We start from the raw sequence: 26,127 nt of genomic DNA, 5'->3' as shown, positions 1-26,127 counted from the left end.
TCTCTTTTTGTCTACAGTTTCCCTCACCAATGTCTCATTTGATTTAATAACCTTCACCACTTTCTCAGCAATCTTCTCTTCTATGATCTGTGTGTGTGTGTGTGTATTTACCTAGTTGTATTTACCTAGTTGTAGTTTTACAGGGCCTGGGCTTTATGCTCGTGTGGTCCCGTCTCCATATCTACACTTATCCAATTTTTCTTTAAAACTATGTACACTCTTTGCTGATACCACTTCCTCACTCAAACTGTTCCAAGTCTCAACACATCTTTGCGGAAACTAAATTTTTAACATCTCTCAGACATCGTCCCTTCCTTAGTTTCTTACTATGCGATCTTGTGCTTCTAAAGTCATATTCTTCTCTCAGGATCAGTTTCTCATTATCCACTTCATCCATTCCGTTAATCAATTTATAAACTTGTATCAGATCCCCTCTCTCTTCTCTGCTCCAAGGTTGGTAGATCCATTGCCTTTAGTCTCTCCTCATATGCCATCCCTTTAAATTCTGGAACCATTCTTGTAGCCATTTTTGTAGTCTCTCTAATTTTCTTATGTGTTTCTTTTATGGGAGTCCACACAACTCCTGCATATTCCAATCTAGGTCTTATTTTAGTACTTATCAATTTCTTCATCATTTCCTTGTCCATATAGTGAAATGCTACTCCAATATTCCTTAGCAAATTATACGTCTCTCTGAAAATTCTATCAATATGGCTAACTGGTTGATTATTTTCTTCCATTGTCACTCCCAAGTCCTTTTCCTTTTTTACTTTTTCTAGTTCTACTCCATCTCCCATCTTATAGATTCCCACTGGTCGTCTTTCACTTTTCCCATTTCCATGACATGGCTTTTGTCCACATTGAATTCCATCTCCCATTTTTTGCTCCATTTCCAGATCTTGTTTAAGTCTTCCTGTAGTATTTCACAATCCTCTTTTGTTTAATGACTCTGCACAGTTTCGCATCGTCCGCAAACAGATTTATGTAGCTGTTCACTCCCTCTGGCATGTCATTTATATATACGAGAAAAGTATTGGTGCCAATACTGACCCTGTGGCACTCCGCTGTCTACTGTTCTCCACTTGGACTTCATATCTTTAACTATCGTCCTTATTTCTCTCCCCTTAAGTAATTCTTCATCCATCTCAATGTGCTTCCTTTTAAGCCACCCTTCTCCTCTAACTTCCATAGTAATCTTTCATGTGGCACTTTATCAAAAGCCTTTTTAGATCTAAATAAATACAGTCAACCCATCCTCTCTCTCTTGTACTTTATCAACTATTCTAGAGTAGAAACTCAATAAATTTGTCACACATGACCGACCTTTTCTAAAACCAAATTGGCTATTTGATAATATTTTGTTGTCTTCAAGAAACTCGATCCATTGCTTCTTTATTACTTTTTCACACATCTTGCATATTACACTAGTTAGTGATACCGGCCTGTAATTTAAAGGTTCTTCCTTCCTTCCGCTCTTATATATGGGAACCACCTCAGCTCTTTTCCACTCCACTGGCACTGTTCCATTTTCTATTGAGCATTTTATGATGTTGTATATTGGACTTGCTAGTTCTTCCCTACATTCTTTCAGTATTCTGCCTGAGACTTCATCCGGTCCCATTGCCTTTTCCTCATCCAATTCTGTCATCAACTTTTTTATTTCAAGCTTGGTTACTTTAATCTCTTTCATATAGACAGTCTCTCTATTACCCTGTGGTCTTTCAAATTTGGATTCCTTAGTAAAGACCTCATGAAATTTACTATTTAACAGTTCTGCCATACTTTTGGGTCTTCCACCATTCCGTTTTCTCCTTTTAACCTTTCTATTGTTTCTTTTTGTCTTATTTTTCCATTTATGAATCTGTAGAACAATTTTGGTTGTTCCTTACATTTTTCGACAATGTCCTTTTCATAGTTCTTTTCTTCTTCCTTTCTCACCTTAGCATATTCATTTCTTGCTGTTTTGAAGTTTTCCTTATTTTCTGGATTTCTGTTTCTTCTCCACCTTTTCCATGCTCCATCTCGTTTCTCCTTTGCCCTAGCACATCTTGCATTAAACCAATCTTTCTTTCCTTCTTCTTTAGGTCTATATTTGGAACATATTCCTGACCCCAGTTTTGTATATTTCCAAAAATAAGTTATATTTCTCTTGAACCGTTAATGAGTTTTCCATCTCCTCCCAGTTTACGTTTTAAAATAGTTCTTGAGATTCTCAATATCAGCCTTTCTGTAATTTAATCGGTCTCCTTTGTATGATTCATCTCTATCTTCCTTTCCTTCTTCTATATCCATCTCTAATATTACATGGTCACTCTTTCCCAATGGGCACTTGTATCTTATATCATCGTTAATTGGTATATCCCTTGTAAAAACTAGGTCTAATCTTGCCGGCTCATCGTTTCCTCTGAATCTTGTGTTTTCCTTTACTCTTTGGACCATCAAATTATCTATCATTAGGTTCAGGAATCTATCTCCCCAGGCATCTTCCCCCATACCACTTTCATAATTTTCCCAGTCTACCTCCTTACAGTTGAAATCTCCTATCAATATCACTTTTCTCCTTTCCTTAATGATTCTTGTAAGACTCCTTATTGTGTCATCTATCATGTCTCTATATTCTTGGTTAGTCCATGAGTTTGTTTTGGTGGCACATATGTTCCAATGATTGTTAACTCCTTTTTGTTAATATGCATCTTAACATACAGTATTTCTGATTTTCCTTCCCCAAACTCCACTTGATTTACCACTATCTCCTTCCTTAACATCATCATGACTCCTCCTCCTCCTTTACCCACTCTCTCTCTCCTCCATATATTATACCTTTTATCTATGTCTATTTTTATTGCCTCATTTAACTTTGTTTCCACCAGGCATACAATATCTGGTTCTTCTTTCTTTATGTAATCTCTTAATTCTAATTTACTAGATAAAATCCCATCTATGTTTGTATACATCATTTTAATCTCTTGTTCTTATCATTTTAGTTAAACTTGCTCCATTCTTTTCTCTTCTTTCTCTTTTATATACCATTTCCTTATCCTGTCTCCTATAATTCTCCAAAAAAATGCCTTCTTCTCCTCCTCTGACCTTTCATTATTTTTTCTCTTGCTTCTGCCACCAGTTCATTGTGTCTCTTCCTTTCCTCCTCGTTTCTATTTTTCTTTATATATATATCTTTGCAACCTTCTGTTTCTCTGAGTTTCGTTTTTCTATATAGTACTTCTTCTGCTGCTGCTTGTGATTTTAGTAATATCTTAATTGGTCTCACTGTTCCTTCTTGATATGGTCCCATTCTATGGATTTCTTCTACTTCCTCTTCTAAGTTCTGTCTATCCTCGTCATTCAGATGTTTTAGTAGGTCTTTTACTGATTTCATTTCGTCTTTTCCTTCTTGGTCTATATTTAACATTTTTTCTTTCAGTCCAAAAATAATTACACTCTTCTTTTTTCCAATTTCTCTTACTAAATTTTCTTTTTCTTGAGGACTCCTATCATTTTGCTTGTCATATTTTCATCTCTTTCTTTTAACTGTTCTTGAAATACTTCTTGAAATGATTCCTTGTCTTTCTTATCTTGGATTCTCCATGCTTGTACTTCTTTTTAATCACGTCTTGTACTCTTTCTTCTTCTTTGTTAACTAGATCTTTTAGCTTTTCTTTTTCTTTCTCGGCTTTACCGAGTCCTTCTTCCATCAATTTCTTATAGTTCGCTATTTGGACTTTTAATTCTTCATTTTCGGTTCTTAGCCTAGTTTCGTTTTCTTCCACTCTTTTATCCTTTCTTTCAATTTCTGGAGCTCTTTATCCTGTTCTTCATTCTCTTTCATTCCCATACTCTCCTTCATCAATTTATCTAATTTACGTTCGATAGTGAAGACTCTATCAAATAGTGAAGTTTGCGCCGTATCAAAGCCTTCAAATTCTCCTCCTCCCTCACCAACATTGTCATCATCAGCTTTCATTCTTTCCCTTGTCACATACCTGCATTTAGATGGGATATCTTTCTCACTCATTATTATTTAACACTATATTCATGAAAGGAAAAATGAGTCCACACTTATCGCCCAGGCCACTGTAAACCCAAACAAAGGTAGTGAAGATCAGCTGATTCTCGGGAGCGATGGTATCGCGTCCTTCCTCTGCTGCGTCTCGTCTGTGTGTGTGTGTGTGTGTGTGGATTTACCCAGTTATATTGTACAGGGTCAAATCTAAAGCTCATTTGTCCTGTCTCCCTATCTATAGTAGTTATCCAATTTCTCTTTAAATTTGCTCACACTAACAGCTACAACCATCTCCTCACTTAACCGTTCCAGAGTTTGATCCATCAATATGAGAAACTATATTTCTTGATGTCATTTGAGACATTTACTCTTCTTAATCTTCTTTGTATATTGTCTTGTACATCTTGTTTCCTCATCCATGTGTATCTCCAAAAGTTATGTCTGTTTTTTTTTTAATTGTTTACTAATTCATACATTGGTATAAAATCTCTCCTTTCTCTTTTCTCTTTTCTCTTCAAGTGTTGTTAATCTCATTTCTTTCAGTTGCCCATCATGCCTCATCCTTCAGTTTTGGCACCATTTTTGTTGTTGTCTCCTGTATTCTTTCCCATTTCCTTATAATTTTCTTTCACTGTGAAGACCACAGCACTGCAGTGTAGTAGACACCCTACCAAAATGATAATTTACTCCTTGAAAGGTTGAATACCACTAATTTTTATCTGGACCAGTTCTGGTTTACCTAGCTCTTGTCTGGATCAGTTCTAGGGGTGCTGTGAACTTACCATCAATGCTTGTTGTGAACTCGCTGAATGTTTCTCTTTGTGTCTCACAACTCAAGGGGGTAGTCACAGTCTGCCCTCTAAAGACACTTCACACAAAACTACATGCACTTACTACACACACATAGCCTTTACTTATAATTAGAATATGGTGATTCCAACACCAGCCTCGGAGTCCCTTTCTGGGGAGGGGACCATAAGTGTCCCCAGAGTGGACTGGTTTCTCAATATCGATCATAAATGTCTTGACACCCACCTCAACTTTTTCCTCATTAACTTCTGCAGTATTCGCAGTCTTAGATATAATTTTCAATCTGTAGTACACCATCTCTCTTCTGTTAAGCCTCATCTTTTCCTCACTCAAACACAGGTGTCTGAGGCAACAGACAGTAGCCCCTTTTTTGTTCCCTCTTATTTTCTCTATCTTCATTTTTGTTCCAAAGCATCTATGTGAGCAAAGACTTGACTTGCTCTTGTGCCCACACTCTTGAATCTTGCGAGTTTTTTTTTTTTTACCGTCTGGCTTCAACTCAAAAGTCACTTTCTAACTAAGTTTATCTGTGCTGTCTATCTCTCCCGTAACTCCTCTAACTATAAGAATTTCTTTGACTATTTAATTTTTAAAGTAGAGCACATTGTCTATCCTTTCATGGAGATCTCCATCCTTTGAGATTTCAATGTTCACCAACAGCTTTGTTATCCTCCATGAACTAGTGCAAAGCCCTACTTGTATTTTCTGTCTATCTTGGAGATATACAGGCAACCCCCGTTTAACGAAGGGGTTACGTTCCTAAAAAACACTTCATTAAGCGAACCGATTATAGCAAGTTTAACCCGTGATTTGAACTTCCATTGAGAGTAAGCAAAGCGAGAGTGCATCATAGTACAGTAAAAGGTTTAATGAAAGTAAAAATTATGAAGTTAAACATTTAGGTAGTTTAATTTAAGTCATTATAATGTACACTAATGTATGTATGTACGTAACTTTATAATGTTGATGATCTTAACTTTATGAAGGGAGGGAGAGTGAAACGGAAAAGACACTAACCGGCAACCTATGGAATGTAAACAAAGTGCGCATCATGATACCGCATACAAAACTTATGTACCACATTTCCACAAGGCTTTCCATTTTATCCATTGTAGAGTCACGAGTTCAGGTGGTTCTTTTAGCTTGCAAGGAAAATACGGTCTCACCAGCCTTCTTAATAGAGTCTGCTGACTTGAAAATAGTAGACAGTAGATGGAGTCAAGATGGTGGCCAGCAATGTTATTAGTTTTCTGGCCTCTCTCGTGTCTGTGAATAATACCCAGCTTCACTTCGAGAGTAAGACACTTCCTGGTCTTCTTAGGAACGTTAGGCCACATTGCAGCAGGTTTTGGTGGTAAGTTGAACTAGGGAAGATGAGCTGCTGGTGACACTGTTATGTTTTGACTGGGGAGTGAGTGGTGCGTGTGATATTGATCTTGATTTTGATGCTACAGGTGATGCAGAATTTCTTCGGAGTTAGGCCTTTGTATTGGCAGCACCTGTGTTGTCCACGAGAAGCTTTATTCTACAGGTGTCTCAGGATTTCTCCTGAGGCAGGCCTTAGTACCAGCAGCTCCTGATGTATTCAAAAGCCTGTCAGCTTGCATGATACAGTGGAGCTTTCAAATTTGGAAAAAATTACCTGGATAAAACTTCATTAAAGCGAGTTTGGTGTTCATTAAACGAGCAGATGGTAGTAAAATGAAACCTTTGTTGTAGCGAAATTTCGTTGTGTGAACCTTTGTTAAACAGGGGTTGCCTGTACTTACCTCTAATCCTTCAGCATATGCTGTTACTCTGTCTTCTCCATTGGGCTCCTCTGATCACAATCTCATTTCTGTATCTTGTCCTATTTTTCCAATCCCTCCCCAGCATTCCCCAAGGCAGAGGCACCTCTGGCATTGTGCTACTCAGGGTTCTGTCTTATCACCCATTCTCTTCCTATTATTTATTAATGATCTAAACCAAACTTCTTGCCTCGCCGTATCCACTTTTATGCCGATACCAACTTCCATCTTTCCATGTCTTTTCATAGAACCAACCATTCATTCAGGTAGTCAACAGATCACACAGGAATGCAACAGAATGCCTGACATCTGATTTTTCAAATACTTCTGATTGGGGCAGAGGAAACTTAGTAGTGTTCAATGCCTTAAAAATTCAATTCCTCCATCTACCAGCTAGATATAACCTTCCAGGCAACAATCCCCTCTTCGTCAATGACACTCAACTGTCTCCCTCTTCTACACTGAGTATCCTTGGTCTGTCCTTCACTCATAATCTAAACTGGAAACTTTATATCTCTTCTCTTGCTAAAACAGCTTCTATGAAGTTAGATAATCTGAGGTGTCTCCCAGTTTTCTCACCCCTTTAACTTACCAGTTTTCTTACCCCTTTAACTGCTAACTCTGTAGAGCTTATCTTTTCTTGTATGAAGTACTCATTGCATGTTTAGGGAAGTTCCACTCATATAGTTTTATTAGATAGGGTGGAATCAAAAGCTTTTTGTCTCATAAACTCCTCTCCTCTGAATGACCATCTTCAGCCTCTTTCTCATAGCCAGAATGTTACATCTCTTGCTTTCTTCTACCGCTATTTTTATTCTAACTTCTTTTCTGATCTTGCTAACTGCAGCCTCACTGCACAAGGCTTCCTTCTTCTCATCCTTATTCTGTCTAACTCTCTAATGCAAGACTTAACCAGTACTCTCAATCATTCATACCTTTCTCCCTGCCTGCTTCCGTATTTCCAACTTCCTTTGACTTCGTAATTTAAGAGAGGAGATATCAAGACACTCATCCTTAACTTTTGGCAAACCCTTTCGGATCTGTATGGGAACTGGCAACTTAGTGGGCTTTTTTTTTTTTTTTTTTTTTTTTTTTTTTATTTATTTATTTTTATTTATTTATTTTTTTTTGCCCTTGGTCAGTTTTTTCCTATTATTTAAAAATAACTTAGACATATTATAGATTTAATTATTTTCTTCATTATATCCATGCTCCATTTTTCTATTTGCTGTCTTTAACTACAATGCCCAAAACATCTGCTATCCCATCCCCATATTCCATTTCTTCATTAAAGATATCCTTCACCAATATTAACTCCTCCCCCATCTTCAACTTTTCTCTCTCTTCTCCAGATATTGTATTATACTTCTTGAAATTTTATTTATACTTCTCCTTTTAATATGGTCTCTGTTAAACATACAACATCAAGCTTGTAATCTCTTAGTATATCTCCAAGTTACAAAATACTTGACACAATTTTTATCTATATATGTGTAAATAATCTTTGATATATTACATTCCATCTAAATATTGCTATATTTCCTCTGTTGTTGCTCATCCCTGGCACTCTTCAACCACCACTTTCTCATTTTTAAATCCACAATTTACTGTACAAATTTTTTTGCTTGACCATGTGTCCTTTTCTCTTTTTTTGCTTTATCCTCTTCCCTCATTTCTCTTAAATGATTTTTCTCATCCTCATTTAATTTTCTTCTCCATATATTTTTCTTGATACCAATCTTTGAGAGTTTCCATGTCCCTACCATTACAGTTTCTGCTGCAATTGAGTACTGAATTTAATTTGTAGAGATTTCACACTATTGTCAATATACTTGCCCAGCCTCTGAATTTCCTCTATTTGCTCCATTATTTCTCTCCCTTCATCACTCACTAATGCTTCTATTTTCTCTTGTGCTCTCTTAAGTTTCTTTCTATCTCATACAATCTTAATGGATAATTTATTTTATTTATCCCCAAGTAGAGCAACACATATCTTATCTGTTACATCCCTTACTATTTGCTCTTTTTCCTTTGCCATCCTAATCCCTTCTCTTTCAACTTGCTTATGTTCTTCCTTTTGTTGCCTCAATATTTTCTTCATATCAAACTTCTTTCCAGCTAAGGGCTTTCTATATAATCATATCTTCCACTTTACCTTTCATAACATGCTCTCTTGTTTGTTTTCTCTTCAGCCTATTCTTGTATTGCAAATTTTCCCTCTTTAGATTCGTAATCTCAAAAGTTTTTTTTACTTCTTCCCTCAATTTTATTTTCACCTTTCCAATCCTTCTTTCTCTTCTTGATATCTCTCAATTCTCTCAAAATACTCTTCATATCTTCCCCATTTGTGTCAAACTTCTAGTTCCTCATTACTCTAGTCAGTTTTCTTATCTCCCCTCTCAACCTGACATAATCCCTCTTTACTTTCGTGTCATCTATTCATCCTGCCCACATTTTGCTCTTCATCACTGAATTTGGGGAAATCGGCTAGGTTGCCATGGATTGATGGTGCTTGTGCTGTCTTGATTCTGGTTTGTGAGTGAGGCAGGCAGCTGTTTACATTTAGAATGAACTTACTGCCCCTCCAAAAATCTTCCATTGAAACATTATTCTTTTACCACACTCTCTCTCTTTCTTTATCAACTATATTGGAGGCAGGACTGAGCAGTTAAAACCCTGTACATGCAGTCTAGTGCTGATAGGAGCTGGAGCCAAGATGGACACCACCACTGTGTGTGTTTGTGTGTATGTATGTGTGTATGTGTGTGGGTGAACAAATTTTATCTCTTCCAGAAGCAGTCTCTAAGGTTGAAAATTGTAATGATATCTGCCACTGTGCCACCTTTGTCATCCCTGTCTTGCATGGTCTGATGCATGGCTCTTTAAAAAAAAAAGACTTATTTGCTCTAGAATGTTGCTGGAAATTATAATGTTATGTATGAAAACCTTTTGTTAGTTCATTGATTTATAAGAGAATAATATTGTCATCTTGTCCTATATAAATCTTTTCTGTTTGCACTGAAAGATGTATTTAATTCCAGTAGATTACATGATTTTATTGATTATAGTATTTTGAAGTTTTGTATTCTTTTATTTTGTGGAGGCAGTGGCTGTCCTGTGGCACAGAGGGAGGTTTCCTGTGTAATAGTTCTGACATGGGGAGTGAATGGCTTCTCATGAGTCTAAAACCTCCCACAGTTTTTTTATGATTAAACCAAACTTACTTTAATATACCATTACTCAGAGCAGTTGACAAATCATTACTATAAAGACTGACAATATTGCCATATGTTGGGATGGAATGTTTCAAGTAAGACATTCAGTTTCAATAAGAGACATGTTGTTGCTCCTCATATTGATTAGCTTGTCTTATTTCATGTGTTACAATAAATCAACAGTTTGTCATGAGAATTAACTAATTTATGCTGTTTTAGTGTTAGTGTTAGCTTGGTAGTGAAGTTGCTTGCATTTCTCTTCAACATGCAGGTATTTTACTTTTCAGACTGTTTCATTATTATTGTTGCCAGTAATTTCATACAAAAATGATATGGAGATAAATATCAATGATATACAACATTAGTATGTGGGAGTGTCAGTCTGAGGTACATGCATGTAATACCTGTACACAGGAAGACAGCAGCTTGTTCATCACTTAACTTTTTTCCTAATTATTTCTGTAATCAATTTGTTGTCTTTGTCATTGCAAGTAAAGTAGAGTTTGAAAGACACCACAGCTTTATTTTTTGCTCAGTGAAGTTATGTGGGGTTGCACACTTGGCAAGGTGTCATTATCAGTGAAGATAAAAGTTGCTTGAGACATGTGGAAAGTGTTGTTGAGTCAAAGATGCATGAGATTAACACATGCATATATGTTTAGGATGGATAGCTTTGGGGGATGGGCTGAGGATAGCCACTGCCTTCCCTGTGAGTGTCACAGCATCATCTCACCCTTTTTTTTTTTTTTGGCCTCTTGCACTGACCCTCGCTAGGCACACCCACCACTCCACCAGCAGCTTCCTCCGCAAACCTGGCCCCCTCCACTGATGTCTCCATCCCCACAACCTTCCCTATTTGCCTGGAAGTGAGAAGGAGGAGGAGGAGGAAGGAAGGGAAGTCTGTTCGGGAAAGGAGGGGAGAGGCAGATTATACTGGAATTCAGGCGAGGCACCGGCTATTCCCTGTTTGGCTGTGTGAGTGAAGTGTTCTGAATAACTATGTTTGTATGTCTCTATTTATATCTTGTGTCTCATGCTCAAATATCAACCTTCTTAAGGAACTCATTGTACTGTGAGCATGATTTTTTTTGGTTGTACAGTACAAGTATACTTATTAGAGGCTGGTGGTGAGAGGAAAAGTGGCAGAAGTACTTTACTTCATACACTGTCATAACACACACACTAAAGAAGACAAAAAGCCAGTATTTCAGGAATAAAGTATTTCTTCATCCCATATTCCCTCTCACCTTCCACTCAATGGTCTTACATATTTCTACACTACTACTGATGGCTTGTCATGAGGTGTGCCACACTCCACTCTTCTCCATTGTGGCAGGTGGAAGTGTTAGTGGTGATGGTAACAATGATTGATGAAGATGATTAACTAAGAAAAAGTCCCTCGCAAATGGATTATGTTCCTTGTATTGTATTGTAGGAAAAAAAAAATCACTGAATTAATCAATACTACTATCAACACAGTCTCTTAGGTCAATTGAAATTTATCTTAAGTTTTCATATGAACAGATATCCTTTACAAAAGGTATCACAAGAAATGGAGTGTCAGGACCATGCTTACAAAGTCATGATCAAGACTGTCCATGTGTGACCATGTATGTGTTATGTTGAATAGTGATGATCAAGATATAAATATCCATTCATATGTTTACTATGTGTGTGTGTGTGTGTGTGTGTGTGTGTGTATTCTGCCATAAACAACTGAACTGTCAAAGCACTGAATCCCTAACTGGATAATATGTGTCTGATCTGATTGGAGTTCAGTTTGGCTCATGGTTTTCTTGGAGGTGTTTATTGAAGGGCATTGAGGAGAGCAGTTCCTGTCAAACATTACATGAGGAATTAAGGAAAAGCTAAGAATAGTAAATATCATTCTTATCATCTGATACTTAGTTTTTTCTAAACCTCAAAAAAAATTCCCTCTCCTGATAACAAATGAGTTTATCCTAGTTTTGTTACCTGGATTCATTTCTCATGGGGATGTGTGATAGGAATTAGTTTCTGATGGTTTGAGACAACATGGATGCCTCTTATTGTCCTCAGAAGAATCTTTATCCTTCTTGCCATATGTAGAAGGTCAATTATTTTAATACTGTATATCCAATTGGACTGAATGAGAAGAAACTTTCTGACCAATCAATATTACATAACAGTACTTTATGAGTTGGCTTAAGTTGACGAGTGCTTCAAGTAAAATGTCACTACAATGTTGATACTGCCTTTCTTTTTTCACTGTGAAAACTGTTTGCTGTAGTGGAATTTATAATAACAAGAATCAGGATGGTGTTGTTAGTTAGGTATTGGCAGGTTTAGCATAACATAGAAGTTAGTGGGAAAACTGGCTACAAGAGATAGTCTCTGGGGATTGAATCCCTGGTGCCATTCTCAAGGACTGTTCTCTCAAGAACTGTTCTTCCACTATCAACATTAAATATCTTGACACTCATCCTCAAGTTTTATTGTTAAATTTTCCAACATTTGCAATCTTAGATATAATTTTTCAATCTGTAGAACACCACCTCTCTCCTACTAAACCTCATCTCTTCCTCACTGAAGCACAGGTGTCTGAGGCAACTGACAGTAACCCCTTTACTCTTCCCTCCTACTTTCTTTATCCTCATTTTCCTTCCAAAGCTGGATGCCACATCTGTGTGCTCAATGACTTGACTTTCTCTTGTGCCCATGCTCTTGAATCTTTAAGGTTTTCCCACCATCCAGCTATGGCTTCAGACTCACTCTCTAACTAAATTTATGTATACTGTCTACCTCTTACCTAACTTGTCTCAGTAACAAAATTCTTTGAGTATTTAACTTCAAAAGTAGAGCTTTGGCTTTTCTCTCCCTTCATTGACCATCCTGGTGAACTAACTTTGCTATCCTTCATGACTTAGAGCAACTAGAGCAACACACTACTCATATCCCTGATTGTCTTGAGAGATATGTTTAACATTCTTGACATTTTTCCAACCTCTAATCCTTATGCTTATGCTGTTACCCTATCTTCTCTGTTGGGCTCCTCTAATCACAATCTCATTTTGTATCTTATTCTATGTCCTCAATCCCTCCTCAAGATTCTCCAAAGCAGAGGTGCCTCTGGCATTTCACCTCTGCCAGTTAAGGGGACTTGAGGAGGTATTATACTGATTTTCCTTTCCTTGACTACTGCTTCCATGTCAGAGACCCATCTCTGTGTGCTGAGCACATAACAAAGGTGATAGTGTCTAGTATTAAAGTGTGCATTCTTCACTCTTTCTCTCAACCTAGACCTTCTGAATGATGATTTAACACAGTCCGTTCTTGTGCTATTCATGGTAGAGGATAGAAAGGTTGCCCAAAAAAGGTACTTGAGCCTTCCATCACCTGATCTCAATCTCTTTCACTTTATATTTCTGCCCTGAATCATGCCAAAATTTGCCAAAGATTTCTTCATTAATTTAAACATTTTTTCAGGTCCAACATGCCTTGGGACTTCTGGCAACTAGCTAAAAAAAATCTCCAATAACTTTACTTCATCTTTCTCCTTTATTTCATCCTGATGGCACCACTACCATCTCATCTTTTTCTAAAGCTGAACTTTTCTCTCAAACCTTTCATTCTATCTTGGATATTTCTTGGCTTGTTCTTCCCTCTCCTCCTCCTCCTGATTATTTTACGGCACTAATTAAAATTCTTCACAATAATGTTTTCCATGCCCAATCTGGCCTAAACTCTCAGAACACTTATTGGCCTAATGGAGTCCCTCCTATTGTTCTGAAAAATTGAGCCTCTGTGCTTGCACCTTTGGTCAAACTCTCAAGTATGTCTTATCAACTTCTGTTTTTCCTTCTTGATGGAAAACTGCCTACTTCCTGCCTGTTCCTAAAAAGAGTGATTTCCAATCCCTCTAACTACCAGCCTATTGCTTTAATTACCTGATTATCTAAAGTTTTTCAATCTATCCTCAATAGGAAGATTTTTAAGCACATATAATTTCATGATCTATCCAGTCTCCAGTATGGCTTCTGTGAAGGCCACTCTACTGGTGATCTTTTGGCTCTCCTTACCAAGTCTTGTTCATCCTCTTTTAAAGATTTTGGAGAAACTTTGGTGGTTCCTTTAGACATATCAAAAGGTTTTGATGGCATCTGCCACAAAGCTTTTATCTCCAAACTACCCTTCTTTGGTTTCTATCCTTCTCTCTGCAACTTCATGTCATGTTTCTTCTCCAACCATTCTATTGCTGTTGTGGTAGACAGCCACTGTTCTTCTAGATCTATTAACAGTGGTGTTCCTCATGGTTTTGACCTGAACTCATTTAAGAGAGTGGCTTCAAGACATTTGTACCATTCTTTTGGCTAAGTTTCTCAGCCCTGTTCAAGGACTGACATCTCAGTGTATAAGCATAAAAAAGAAGGCAAGCATGCATGTGTTATAAACTCAGGCCACAAAAGATCACCAAGGCTTCAGTGAATTATGGTTAACTTTGGCCATACTATCACTACTCTGATATGTCACTCACTGTTGAACTCTGGCTGGTGAATATGAGTTAGTGGCTAGTGAATATAAAATAGATGGATTTCTGACAACTGATACTGAGCTTACCTTATCAGTTGTGGAGGGTACTTGGTGCTGCAAGGTTATGGAGTTGTTCTGTGTCATATTCTTGGATACACTATGTATCCCCATTTCCTATGATGTTCCTAATTGACTTAGGTTCCTAGAGCAGTGCTCTTATTATTTTTTTTTTTTCTTCATACTTGTTCTTCCTTAATGAGCCAGAACATCTATTTTGTTGTACCTTTATATCTCTGATATGAAAACTGAATTGTGAAAGTGATCCCAAAATGTTTTATAAATTCATTAATGGTAAATTACAGAAAAAAGAAACAGTTGATAAATTAAAGGTTGGAGATTATATATATGAAGATACAAGTGTCATTGTTGAAAAATTGAATGATAATTTCTGCAAAGTATTCACAGAAGAAACACAATTCAATCGACGGATGTTACCTGTGACAAGATGGATGCAAGAAATTATAATAACAAAGAGTGACATTGCAAAAGTTTTGAGTCAATTGGATGTTAACAAGGCAATGGGACCAGATGGTGTGTCTGGAAGAATGTTAAAAGAATGTCAAGAGCAGTTGCTAGATCCAATTTTAGATTTAACAAGAACATCTATCAACACGGGACAGGTGCCAGTAGAATGGAAAAGGGCAAATGTAGTACCAATCTACAAAAGTGGATGTTGCATGGAACCATTGAATTATAGACCTGTTTTTTTTTTACCAGCATTATGTGTAAGATATGTGAAGAAATGATCAAAAGCAAGTGGTATGAGTTCCTGGAAAACAAAGAAATACTAAGTGAGAAACAGTTTGGCTTTAGAAAAGGGAAATCGTGTGTATCAAATTTGCTATGTTTCTACTCAAGAGTGGTCGATATTTTACAAGAGAGGGATGGATGGGTTGATTGTGTATACCTAGACTTAAAAAAAGCATTTGATAAAGTACCACATAACAGAGTGATGTGGAAGTTAAGTAGTATCGGAGGAATAAGGGGAAATCTGACAGAGTGGATGAGAAATTATTTGACAGGTAGAGAAATGAGGACAGTAGTGAAGGGAGTGAAGTCAGAGTGGAGGAAGGTAACCAGTGGAGTTCCCCAAGGTTTGGTGCTTGGTCCCATCATGTTCCTGATCTATATAAATGACATGCTAGAGGGAGTGAGAAGTTATATGAATATGTTTGCAGATGATGCAAAGATTATGAGGAGAGTGAGGAATATGCATGACTGTAATATATTGCAGAAGGACTTGGACAAAATATATGAATGGAGCAGGACGTGGCAAATAGAATTCAATACCAACTAAAGCTGTGTAATGAGAATGGGTAGAAGTAAATATAGACCATATAAAGACTACCAGCTGGTGGGGAAGACTGTAATTGAAGTCAGTGAAGAAAAAGACTTGGTAGTGACTGTACAGAATAATCTGTCTCCAGAAAAGCACATTAATAGAATATTTGGAAAAACATACAGCATGCTCCAAAGTATAGGATGGGCATTTAATTACCTGGACGGGAACATGATAAAGAAAATATTGACCACCCTGATTAGGCCACAGTTGGAATATGCATCCGTAATTTGGTCACCATACATGAAGAAACATGTCAAGAAACTGGAAAGAGTGCAGAGGTTAGCAACAAGAATGATACCAGACTTTAAGGAGGTACCGTATGAGGAGAGGTTAAATAGGCTGGAATTAAGCATGTTGGAAGAAAGAAGAGTCAGAGGGGATATGATAACAATGTTCAAAATAGTACATGGAGTGGACATATTGGATAGGGAGAACCTGATCACGATGGCATCCAGTAATTACCTAAGAGGACACCCAAAGAAAAGAGTGAAGGACTCCTGCACGAGCGACATCAAGAAGTATAGCTTCCCGTATCGGAGCATTGATGCATGGAACAAACAGAGCGTGGATGTGGTGTGTGCGGCGAGTGTCAGTCAAACGAAGGAAAAATTGGACAAGTGTGGACAAAAAGACAGGACATAGAGAGCTATGGCTCGGGCCCTGTAATCACAAATAGGTAAATACAAATAGATAAATACACACACACACATGTGTGTGTGTGTGTGATGGGATACTGTCAAGTAGATTGGAATTGCAAGACTATATGATGGTGGAGAAGCCTGATATAGTGTGTTTGACTGAGACAAAATTACATGAAAAAACAAAGGTAAATTTGGATAATAAATATAATATATGGAGAAAGGATAGAGAGGGTAAAGGTGGAGGAGGAGTTATGATTATGATGAAGAAGGAGATAAATGTGGATAAGGTTTGGTATGGGAAGAACAACGCAGAACTGATAAGCATAAGGTTAAAAAGTGATGGAAAAGATCATGGTGACCTATTTACCTCCTAAAACAAATTCTTGGACATTAAGGGAATACGACAATATGATCAAGGATACTTTACAGAGTTTGGAAAGTGTATTAACTGGAAAAAGAAAGGTGATACTAGTAGGAGATTTTAATTGTAAGGAGGTGGATTGGGAAAATCTAGTAAGTGGTGTTGGAGAGGAAGCATGGGGAGAGAGATTTCTTAATCTAATGATGGAAAATATGATGGAACAGAGGGTGGAAGAAAATACTAGATATAGAGGAGATGATGAACCGGCTAGACTGGATTTGGTGTTAACACGAGAAGTGTACCTATGTGGGGATATACAATACAAATGTCCATTGGGGAAGAGTGATCTGGTTATGGAAATGCAGCTGGCAATAACACAGCGAAGGAAAGATGAGACATACAGGAGTGGTAGATTGAATTATAGAAAGATGGACACAGAAAATTTGAAAAACTATTTCAGAACATTAGATTGGGAGATGTTACAAATCAGAGAAGTGCAAAAAAAATATGAGATTTTTATGAAATATTATAAAGAAGGAGTTATGAAATTTGTACCAAAGTATAAACTGAGAGAGGAAGGAAGAAAGGATTGGTTTAATGCAACTTGTGTTAAGGCCAAAGAAAAGAGAGATGTGGCTTGGAAAAGATGGAAAAAGAGCAGGAATATACTAAATAAGGAGAATTATAGAGTGGCGAGAAATGAGTATGTGAGGGTAAGGAGGGAGGAAGAAAGAAAATTTGAAAAAGACATTGTAGACAAGAGTAAGGAACATCCAAAATTTTTTTACAGGTTCATAAATGGTAAACTTAAAAAGAAAGAGTCCATTGAAAGGTTAAAAGGAGAGCAAGGGATAGTAGATGACCCTAAGAATATCGCAGAATTGCTAAATAATAGGTTTCAACAAGTATTTACTAAAGAAACAATGTTTGTAAAGCCTCAGAATGTAGAAGGAAATGTGCACATGGATGACATTAAGATACCTAAAAAGGAGTTATATAAAATGTTGGAGGAACTTAAAGATGATAAAGCGATGGGACCAGATGAAGTTTCAGGAAAATTATTGAAGGAATGTAGAGAAGAATTGATAGATCCATTATATGATATTATAAGGTGCTCATTAGAAACCGGGGAAGTACTGGTAGAGTGGAAAAGAGCTGAAGTGGTGCCCATTTATAAGGGAGGCAGTAAGGAAGAGCCTCTTAACTATAGACCTGTGTCTTTAACAAGTGTGGTCGGTAAGATTTGTGAGAGGGTGATAAAGAAATATTGGATACGGTTCCTGGAGGATCATAAGTTATTATCGGATCATCAATTTGGCTTTAGGAAAGGGAGGTCATGTGTAACAAATCTACTGAGCTTTTATTCAAGAGTGGTTGACAAAATACAGAGAGAGAGGATGGATGGACTGTGTATATTTGGATTTAAAAAGCTTTTGACAAGGTACCTCACATGAGACTGTTATGGAAATTAGAGATTTATGGAGGACTGAAGGAAAAGTGTTAAAGTGGATGGAAAACTACTTGAGATGGAGGGAGATGAGAACGGTAATAAGGGATGCAAAGTCGGACTGGTTGGTGGTGGAGAGTGGAGTCCCACAAGGTTCAGTGCTGGCACCAATACTTTTCCTTGTCTATATTAATGATATGCCAGAGGAGTAAACAGTTATATTAATTTGTTTGCGGATGATGCGAAGTTGTGTAGGTGTGTGAAGAGTGAAGAAGATTGTGAAATTTTACAGGCAGATCTGGATAGGATTTGGGAGTGGAGCAAGAGGTGGGAGATGGAATTTAATCTGAGCAAAAGTCATGTGATGGAGATGGGGAAGAGTGGAAGACAGCCAAGAGGGTCATATAAGATGGGTGAAGGAGTAGTGTTGAAAAAGGTGGAAAAGGAAAAGGATTTGGGAGTGATAATACAAGACCATGGGCAGTTTGAGGCTCATATTGACAAGATGTTTGGAGAAACATATAATTTGATTAGAAATATTGGATTAGCCTTTCATTATATGGATAAAGATATGATGAAGAAATTAATTAGTACGGTAATTAGACCAAGATTGGAATATGCTGGGGTGGTTTGGTCCCCTTATAAAAGAAGCATATAAGGAAGTTGGAGAGATTGCAGAGAATGGCAACAAAAATGGTTCCGGAATTGGCAGAAATGACCTATGAGGAGAGATTAAAAGAAATGAATTTGCTTACCTTGGAACAAAGAAGAGAAAGAGGAGATTTAATACAGGTTTATAAACTGTTGAACGGTCTGGATGAAGTGGATAATGAGCAAATGATGTTGAGAGAGGAAAATTTAAATAGAACTACGAGATCGCATAGTAAAAAGATAGCCAAGGGAATATGCTTGAAGGATGTGAAGAAATATAGTTTCCCACAAAGATGTGTGGAGGTGTGGAATAGTTTGAGTGAGGAGGTGGTGTCAGCGAGGAGTGTGCATAGTTTTAAAGGAAAGTTGGATGTGTGTAGATATGGAGACGGGGCCACACGAGTATGATACCCAGGCCCTGTAAAATTACAACTAGGTGAATACACACACACACACACACACACACACACACACACACACACACACACACACACACACACACACACACACACACACACACACAATTGGCAGAAAAAGTTTGTGAAGTAATTGATGCCTCATTAAGGGAAGGCGTAGTGCCCCAAGACTGGAAAAGAGCTAACATTGTCCCAATCTATAAATCAGGTAACAAGAGAGACCCATTGAACTATAGACCAGTGTCACTTACAAGTGTGGTAGCTAAGATGTGTGAGAGGGTGGTGAAGACTAGATGGACAGACTTCTTGGAGAAAAATGACATACTTTGTGAGTGTCAATTTGGTTTTAGGAAAGGGCGTTCATGCACGACAAACCTGATATGTTACTATTCGAGGGTGATAGATGTAATACAGGAAAGAGATGGTTGGGCTGATGGAATATATCTGGATTTAAAAAAGGCCTTTGATAAGGTACCACACCAGAGACTGATCTGGAAACTTGAAATGGTAGGAGGAGTGCATGGCAGTTTACTAAAATGGATGGAAGACTTTTGGTAGGAAGAGAAATGAGAACAATAATTAAGGACAGACCATCAGAATGGGGATTGGTGGAGAGTGGAGTTCCACAGGGATCAGTGTTGGCACCAGTAATGTTCGCAGTCTACATAAATGACATGGTGGATGGGGTGTCCAGTTATGTGAGCCTATTTGCAGGCGATGCAAAATTGTTACGAAAAGTGAGATGTGACAAAGATTGCGAACTACTCCAGGAAGACTTGGACAGAATATGGAAATGGAGCTGTACATGGCAAATGGAGTTCAACACGACAAAATGCAAGAAAATAGAGTTTGGCAAGAGTGAAAGAAGAATCAGGAGTATGTACAAGATAGGAAATGAAGACATAAAACCAGTCATGAAGAAAAAGACCTTGGGGTGACAATTACCAATGACCTATCGCCAGAGAGACATATAAACAAAATAATTGGAGAAGTATTGAACTTATTGAGGAACATAAGAGTGGCGTTAGTATATCTAGATGAAGAAATGATGAAGAAAATAATTACTGCAATGATAAGACCGAGGCTTGAATATGCAACAATACAGTGGGCTCGAACTTAAAGAAACACATAAGGAAACTAGAGAAAGTACAGAGGGCTGCAACGAAAATGGTGCCTGACTTAAGAGATTTGACTTATGAAGACAGACTGAAAAGAATGCAACTTCCAACCCTGGAAAACAGAAGAGAAAGGGAGACCTGATAGCAATATACAGAGTGATGATTGGCATGGAAAAATGGATAGGGAAGATCTGTGTATGTGGAATGGAAGAATGTCGAGAGGGCATGGGAAAAACTAAAATGGCCACTTATAGGAGAGATGTGAAAAAATATAGCTTCCCTCATAGAAGGGTGGAAGCATGGAATAGTTTAGACGTGGAAGTGGTCAACGCAAGGAATATTCATGATTTTAAGAAAAAGCTGGACATTAATAGATATGGAGACGGGACAACACGAGCATAGCTCTTTTCCCGTATGTTACAATTAGGTAAATACAATTAGGTAAATACACACACACACACACACACACACATTCATTAAATTCCAATTTTCACTTCTTGCTCCATTCATAGATCTTGTTTAAATCTTCCTGCAACAGCAGACAGTCCTCTCTGATTTTGATAACTCTTAGCAACTTTGCATCATCAGTGAATAAATTTATATAACTGTTTATCCCAAGTCGTTTACATAAACTTGAAACATAAGGGGGGCTAACACTGACCCTTGTGGCACTCCGTTAGTTACTTTAGCGGAGTGCCACAAGGGTCAGTGTTAGCCCCCATTATGTTTCAAGTTACTGTAAACAACATTCACATTGGGATAAACAGTTACATAAATTTATTTGCTGATGATGCAAAGTTGCTAAGAGTTATCAAAACCAGAGAGGACTGTCTGCTGTTGCAGGAAGATTTAAACAAGATCTATGAATGGAGCAAGAAGTGGAAATTATAGTTTAATGCCAAGAAATGCCACATAATGGAACTAGGAAAGAGTGAGAGAAGACCAGTATAGAACTATTTGATGGGAGAGGAGCAAATAATGAAGACTAAAGAGGAAAAAGATCTTGGAGTGATCATACAAGAAAATCTGAGCCCTGATAAACACATAAGCAAGATATTTGGAGTATAATATAAGATGTTGACTAATATAAGAGTGGCATTTCATTACATGGATAAAGATATGATGAAAAAAAATCATCACAAGCATGATACGCCCAAGGCTGGAATATGCAGCAGTGGTATGGTCTCTGAGCTCTAAAAAGGATATAAGAAAATTGGAAAGGATACAGAAGATTGCTACAAAGATGGTGCCAGAATTAAAGGACCTCACATATGAAGAACGACCAAAGGAAATGGGACTGGCAACCTTACAAGATAGAAGAGAACACGGAAACTAATAACAATGTACATATAAGATAGTAAATGATATTGAAAAGATAGACAAAGAAGACCTAGTGCTGTTGACGGAAGAAGATGGAAGGACAAGAGGACATGAAAAGAAGATCAGGATGAGGCAGTGTGTGAAGGATATTGGAAAATACAGTTTTCCACACAGAACGGTGGAAAAATGGAATGCATTGGATAAGGAAAATGGAATGCATTGGATAATGGAATTGTCACAGCACATAGTGTGCACAACTTTAAAGAAAAACTAGATAAAGGAGATATGGAGACAGCACACTATGAGCCCCGCTCGAACCCTGTACAATACAACTAGGTAAATACACACGCACACAGAGGATAGATTAGAAAGAGACGATCTAATAATGATGTATAAGATAGTAAATGCATGGAAAAGATTAACAGACAAGACCTTTTATCACTGATAGAAAATGGAGATAGATGGATGAGAGGATACTCTAAGATCATGAAAAGTCAATGTTTGAGGAACATTAAAAAGCTTAGTTTCCCACATAGGATGGTGGACATCTGTAATGATTTGAGTGAAGAGATTGTAACAGCAGAAAGTGTGCATAAATTTGAGAAAAGTTGGATAAAAATAGATACGGAGACAGGTCACTATGAGCCCCACTCAAACCCTATAATATATAACTAGGTAGATATGCATACACACACACACTACTTATTTTGATTTATTGTTCATATATCTGTTTATGATGTAGGAACTCTGAACAAGAGTTTTCGATCCAGTCTTGAGTCGTGATACATACTTTGAAAGACTCAGCCCTATGGTGTCTGTTTACTCCTGGGGTCTTTAATGGCAATGGAGGAATCCATGACAGCCTGCTCGTTATGGGCCTGGGTGTGTGTCACTGTGTTGTGATGTGATAGCTAATGTGCTAATGGCTAGCTTTGGTTCTGTGACATTGAGTTGTTTCAGCTCAACAAGTGTTTGAATGTCAGTTGTTACTAGCTTAATTATGGCAAGATTCCCTGTCATCAGTGCTTGCTGTGGTCTCAGTCACCCCGTGTGTTTCTTCTCTGCCAGCTGTAGGTTTTGGCTTTTGCCTATCAGAACTCTTATCACAGCTGCTGTGCAAGGGATACAATCAATTCATCAATTAATACTTAGGTTTTTCTACTTGAACAACTTGAATTATTACTTTTCACTGTACACATGAACATATATTTTCACATTAATATATGTATAATCATCATAGTTTATTGAATATTCACTTGAGGATGGAAATGTTGTGAGTTTCAAATTTTCACTTGCCCAGTGAATTAATTATCTTTGTGCTTTCTTGCCATCCAAACAATCTGGTTGAAGTTTCTTTTTAATAAAAAACTTGTGTTAGTGTCCATGAGTACCTGAGGGGCAGAGGATGGATTCCTTCACTGCAAAGTAACTATGAGAAATTGTGTGCAAGATCAGGTGCGGTAATGTTTTGCCATATTCCAGACATTCCAGATTTTTCTTCAAAAGGATACATGTAAGTTACTGGTTCTAAAAGCCAGAATCCAGCCATTCATAGGAGTTTGTGAGGGAGCAGTGTACTAACTTTTCTCATGGCTGTCAGTACTGAACACTAACAAGGATTTATTGATACCAATTGGATAGATTTGTGTCATCAGCAAACCTATGTTTCAGTGGCAATACAAATTCATTGTTTTTATGCCTTTTGAGGATACAAAACATGTAGACCAGTGCTTCATATTATAGGGTTCTTTCTCTAACCTTTATATGCACATAAAGGAGTGTTCAATAGATGAATAAATATTGAATAATATTATAGTCTGTCCCATAACCTCTACTGATATATTCAAATGTACACAACATTACTCATTTAAGCTCTTACTGTGTACATTCAGGAAAGCTGTAATGAAGCTAAGAAAAATTCATACTGTAAAGGAAAGCTGATGTGATCCTCACAGCAAGATAAAAGTTCATGATTTAATGACTCCTTGGTTGCAAAGTGTTGGTCTTGACAGTCTTGCTTGTGTGCACTGGTAGAGAATATGGCCGTGATTCAAGGCTGGTGTGAATAGGTCAGGCCACTGTGAGCAGTGATTCTGACAGCACCACCTTCCACTCTAAGGATGGTGGAGGTCATGATTTTAAGGGTAATACATTCAATTTACATGTAAGTGTATTTTGATAAATTTAAGCTTGAAAATCTTGTTATAAATAGTAATGATGATGATGATAATAATGAGTCAATATGTGAGGAGGTGGTATTACTGCTCTGGCCAGCCAAATCCCATATAGTAAAGTGATGATCCTTTGCAAGAATGGGGAAGAGATGATCACATAATGCACTGTAGCCCATGGTTGGTCATACATCCTTTCCTGCAGACCAATCTTGCTCACTTGATCTAGGGTGTAAATTTGTCTTGTTTTTTTTTTTTCAGAATTTGATGGTTTATGAAGGAATTAAAATTTTTAAGAGTTTTATGATTATGTGATTAACTTTTTAAAGTAGAATTTGCAATTTAATCTTTGTACAGATGTAATATCATTTGTATTTTCATAGAAACACTGTAAATATTTTAGTTTGTAGCATTCATGGTGACTTAGCCAGCAATTGAAATCCAGGAGCAGATCCAGCTCTAACTTGCAAAATTGTTGTGATCTGAACTAAGCAACTTTTACCTGACTCCATTGATGATCCAGAGATTGAGTCAGTTACATGACTTATTGCAGGATCCAAAGATTGAGTCACCATTACATGACCCCTTATAGGATCCATTGATGAAATCATAGTTACATAAGTACACTTCACACATTGTTTCATGCATCAAGTCAGTGTGATGCACTAGAGAGCTTCATGGTGCAGAATGTTGTGAACTGCACTGGAGTTGAATGCACACAATCCTGACTTCCCAGCACTGATGGCATGATTCAACAGCTGGACTTTTGACACACATCATGGAAAGTGTACAGTCACGGTCAGTAGTTGAGTAACACACCACGCTCTATTTCCAGTGTGTTGAATGTTCTTCCTTAATCTAAAGTCCCATGATCAGCTAAGAATCTACAGTGTCAGGTTTTGTAAGGAGACTGTCTGTAAACCAAAGCAAAACACAATGAGAGTGCAGTTTACCAGACTTGTGGCCATAACTACATATTGTGCTTACATGTAGTAATCAACTTAAAACTCAAACACTTCTTTATATAGACACTTATCAAAATAATTTCTCTGGTAAATCTCTATGTCCTGTTATCATGAGTGTATTCATCTTTTTTTGGGATAATTGAAAGAGGCTTGCGATGACACATGTGGTTGCAACTTCCGTGTTTGATTCAGTTGCTGGTGCCTTGCAGAGATCACTCCAGCTTCCGCAACACCAGGGCGGACGGCTACAACCACAGAGCTGAGTCCTTCCCGAGATAAGATGGTGTGGTTACCCTCAGATAGTCCTGCCAGTCGCCTCCAGCCTCCACCTCACTCCTTGTATACATAGCTGCTAAATAGACCTTTATCAAGTCACTGGCTGGATGTTTATTATCTTTACCTTGAAGGAAACAGTGAAGGTTTGCAAGGAGTGGCTTCTGTTGCATATCTTCTTTTCTAAACAGTTTTTGTAGAGAAAGAGGAGTAGGTAAAACTACTTTTTAGTCATTTTTAGATGTCTATAAAATCTAGCATAACGTGAACATCAGGAAATAATGGAAGCTGCCAGAAATCATCAGGGCTACACATTGCAATCCATCTTAACATGCTATTCGGTTGATTGCTTTATTATACTAGGCATAATTTGAGTTTTTTTATTTGCATACTTTGTTGTATGGTAAATAATATGGACATCATGAGCAAATCTTCGCTTATTTTGTCAGACATGAATACTGATATATTTGTGAGAGTGCAAGCCATTCAGATCATAGCTGGCAATGTACACAACAGGAGAGTGTTTTCCTAACAGTCCCTCTCAATCAGGAGAAAAATTAGAGAGAGAAGTGTATAGTGTAGAGTATAGTTTGTAATCTCCTAAACACTGTTTCTACAGAATCTTACTGTCCCTAGCTCAGTACAATAATTTCTAAAATGTTCTGTAGCTTCTGAACCATTGAAAATAGCGTATTCTTGGCTAAGAATGACTTAGTCTTTGATTTTTGTGAGAAGTATGTGATTTTCTTCACAAGACATCATTAACTATACTAATGACTGATCATTTATTTCTGTGACTACAACTATATGATTTTCCTCACATGACATAACATAACATAACATAAATAATAGGATAACAAAGGGCCACCAGGGCCCATCTAGGTTATCCTGTATCAGTCACACAGCGACCTCGTCGTCAGTACTTAAAGATACACTTACAAGTACACAATACATTATATACTAATTCTAAATATTTGGCCCATTTACAGGGCTAAGTCCTGCAGCAAAATCCCCTACAATCTGTAATCCCCATACATGGGG

The 26,127-nt window shown here is 37.5% G+C and overlaps 1 protein-coding gene across 4 annotated transcripts in view; it reads left to right on the top strand.

Annotated features, from left to right (window-relative positions):
• The window catches only part of LOC123512447 (eukaryotic translation initiation factor 4E type 2-like), a 174,511-nt gene extending 149,322 nt beyond the window's left edge, over nucleotides 1-25,189 (top strand). Inside the window, exons 7-8 of one of the 4 annotated variants that reach the window (XR_006677099.1) lie at nucleotides 10,563-10,787; nucleotides 25,023-25,189. Coding sequence is in view for 3 of the 4 variants with exons in the window: in XM_045268864.1 (XP_045124799.1) it covers nucleotides 10,563-10,641 (79 nt within the window). In the remaining variant the exon portion in view is untranslated. Of the gene's footprint in view, nucleotides 1-10,562; nucleotides 12,274-25,022 lie in introns of those variants that run through there. The other 3 variants (XM_045268865.1, XM_045268864.1, XM_045268866.1) reach the window with 3 other exon arrangements.
• Nucleotides 25,190-26,127: the final 938 nt, after the last annotated feature.

This window comes from Portunus trituberculatus, chromosome 33 (assembly GCF_017591435.1).
Source record: "Portunus trituberculatus isolate SZX2019 chromosome 33, ASM1759143v1, whole genome shotgun sequence".
NCBI classification, from domain to species: Eukaryota; Metazoa; Arthropoda; class Malacostraca; order Decapoda; family Portunidae; genus Portunus; species Portunus trituberculatus.
Note: the sequence above shows the minus strand (reverse complement) of the source record. Positions and strands in the feature narration are given on the sequence as shown.